This window comes from Citrus clementina, unplaced genomic scaffold, assembly GCF_000493195.1.
Source record: "Citrus clementina cultivar Clemenules unplaced genomic scaffold, Citrus_clementina_v1.0 scaffold_7, whole genome shotgun sequence".
NCBI lineage: Eukaryota > Viridiplantae > Streptophyta > Magnoliopsida > Sapindales > Rutaceae > Citrus > Citrus x clementina.
Window position 1 is genome coordinate 5,768,721 of NW_006262075.1, and position 2,899 is coordinate 5,771,619.

Consider the following 2,899-nt stretch of genomic DNA (forward strand, 5'->3'; position numbering starts at 1 on the left):
TTAAAAAAAAAATTGTTATAAGAATTTTTTCTAAGGGTGTTAAAAGCTCCGCTCTAGAAAAAATTTCTTGGGTTAGGAAATATTGCGGAGTGCGGACTCACACAATATAAACCCAATTTCTTAGGCTTAGGTTACCGGATCAGATTCAGTTAAAAAATATATTACATTAAAATTTTCAGTTAAAAAAGAAATTACATAAATTGTGGGATTACTATAACTTCATAATTTATAATTTTATCAAATATCCTATTGCTTGAAATTGTTTCACATATACTTTAATATAGTACATAACTATTATATATATAAAGTATAAACAATGGTAAACAAACAGCTTATAACAACAAAGAATCCACCAAATCATCAAGACTTTGATAAACATTCACAATTTTGCTCAACTGCATGTCTACAAGAAATAGAAAGCATTACTTATTGTTACATTATACAACTAGTAGCAACAAAGTGCATCCCACAAACACCATCGATCGAGTACATAAATTAATTATAACACTCTCAAGCATCACAAATTGATGTTCCCATAATTTTCAATTTATTTTGCGACAATTGTGTCTAACTTCTCCTTTGCCGCCTTCCTTCACATCAACCATGCCCATCTTCACCATGGCCTGCTGGAAGTCCAAGAAAAACATAGCCTGGTTCATGGCATAACCGTTGACAGCTGCTCTGGTTTTCGCATTCGTCAACAGTGTTTGGTCCGAAAACAGAACCCCCGCTTTTCTGATCAGTGCATTGAAGTAGAGATTGTCGAAATCGTTTCTGGTGGCGTCGAAGGGTTGCTCCGCGTTGTCCCCGGCGCTGCAAGTCTTTGATAACGTCTTTGCGAAGTCGGAATCCAAGGTTGGGTCAACGCCGGTCAACCGACTTTTGAATGATGAACATCTGGCCACCCCTATCGTGTGCGCCCCTGCCTCACCATCAAGTCTACTAGTGTTACACACACGAGTTAGACAATTAACTTCCCTTATTTGTTAACTCAAATTGAATGTGAATTTCATTGTTGAGAATTTTAGGTCGTATTTCATTTGGTGGGTGGTTGCCATTTCTATTTCGGACATCCCACAAATTCTCTTTTTGAAAAAAAAGAAAAAAATAATAATATGTATCGATTACTTGTTTAACGTTATTAGTTATACTTTATAATTAATATATTTTAATATAACCCCTATATGCAGTACGGGTTGAGATTTATTATCAAATCGAATAACACGAAACATATAGTGGTGCAGTACTGCTAAATCATTCATTCAAATTCATCGAATCATTGTCATATTGGTGTCATTTAGTGAAACTATTTTTTTATCAATTGACGTGTTAATGACAATTACCTGATAAAGCAACCATTTCTTGAGCAGTGAAGCCACGCTGGCCAAAGGCTCTAATGAGCTCTGATGCGTTGAAGGTGGGAAAGGGTAGATTGATCGTGTCCTCTATTTTCGATCTCCTTCCATCCTTTCTTCCTTTTGGTATGTCGTATATTGGACCCCCGGCCTGTTCACATACCATTTGTAACCTATAAATATTTGGAAATGTATTCTACAATATTTGCAATGATGTAACAGTAACACTAGTAATATAAACTGATGTGACAAAGTTGTATATGTATGATTGTTAAGGCCGATAGTTATATATATATGATATGTTATTGCGACATTAGAGGCTTAATCAATTTCATTACCCAAAAAATAGCATCTCTAGCAGCCATAGCAATGATATCGGCACATGAAACGACGCCTGGACAATGCTCTTCAAGCTGATTTTTAGCATCATCTATAACTTCATAGCCCCGCAGGCTCAAATTGCCGGGAGAGTCCTTTTCTGCTTTGTTGTCCTGCGTTGAGTCAATCAGAACTGACCCGTCACACCCCTTAAAAAGGAAAAAAAAACAAAGCATTAGTTTCTTTCGTATGATATCAAATAAATAAATAAAGAAAGGACCAAACTGAAAAAAAAAATATTAGAGGACCTCAATGAAACAGTCATGGAAATGCATTCTAACAAGGGCAGCAGCAAGAGTGGGATCATCGTCGAGAGCCCTGTCGACAGCATTTGTCACAATTTGTTCACCAAATGGGCAAGTCATGATGTAGTAATCCATTCGAAGTCCATCAACTCCGAACCTAAAACCACTTGCTATCACTTCCATGAACAAAAAAACACTAAGCAACTTGGCCATTACTAATTTTGCCAAACTCATACGAGACTTCAACAACATATTGACAAATATTATATTATAGAACAAAACAAAAATATATAAATAAGCTGGAATTGAATGGCTGTATATATGTATGTGTGGGTGTGTGAAGTGAGCAGGTGATGATATGGGGGAGCTATAAATTAATTCGGAGATAGTGTGGCGAAGAGTGTGTATTTATAAATGCTAATGATTATATATTGAGAAGAAATGGAAAGGTTGAATTATTGAGATAGTGGGACTGCCGTTTGCTCCACCCAATCTGTAATAATTAATATTATGATAATTATATTAAATTATTAATTTTATGCATGTCAATTACATGTACGAAGACACGTAACAAAATTTCACCATTTTTAATTTGTTGACTGTCAAATCCAAGAAGCAGGCAACATCTTGTATTTATAAACACGTAATTTCAATTTTCAAAATAGAAGCCAAGGTTAAAATTAAACATTTATTAATTGACTGACTTAGTGATGTATAATGATTTGTCTAGAAAATTCCACTAATTAGAGACCTTATTGGTCCACTTGAATGTCTAGTGGAGAGAAATTAAAAAACTTGGAGACGACGATACGAAAAAAAAAAATTAAATGGTTGACCTCGGGTTCCACTCTCAAGTCATCGTTAAATCTTTATATTCTATGGGAACAACACTAGAAAGTAAAAGCAAAATCTTGTTTATCT

At 34.9% G+C, this 2,899-nt stretch overlaps 1 protein-coding gene across 1 annotated transcript; it reads right to left on the reverse strand.

Annotated features, from left to right (window-relative positions):
* Nucleotides 1–348: 348 nt before the first annotated feature.
* On the reverse strand, nt 349–2,364 carry LOC18036045 (peroxidase 47). Its single transcript, XM_006426336.2, has 4 exons — nt 1,982–2,364; nt 1,694–1,882; nt 1,344–1,506; nt 349–922 (listed from the first exon to the last, which is right to left on the reverse strand). The coding sequence occupies exons 1-4, from the start codon at nt 2,228–2,230 to the stop codon at nt 543–545; spliced, it is 981 nt and encodes a 326-aa protein (XP_006426399.1). The 5' UTR covers nt 2,231–2,364; the 3' UTR covers nt 349–542.
* Between the last annotated feature and the right edge of the window lie 535 nt (nt 2,365–2,899).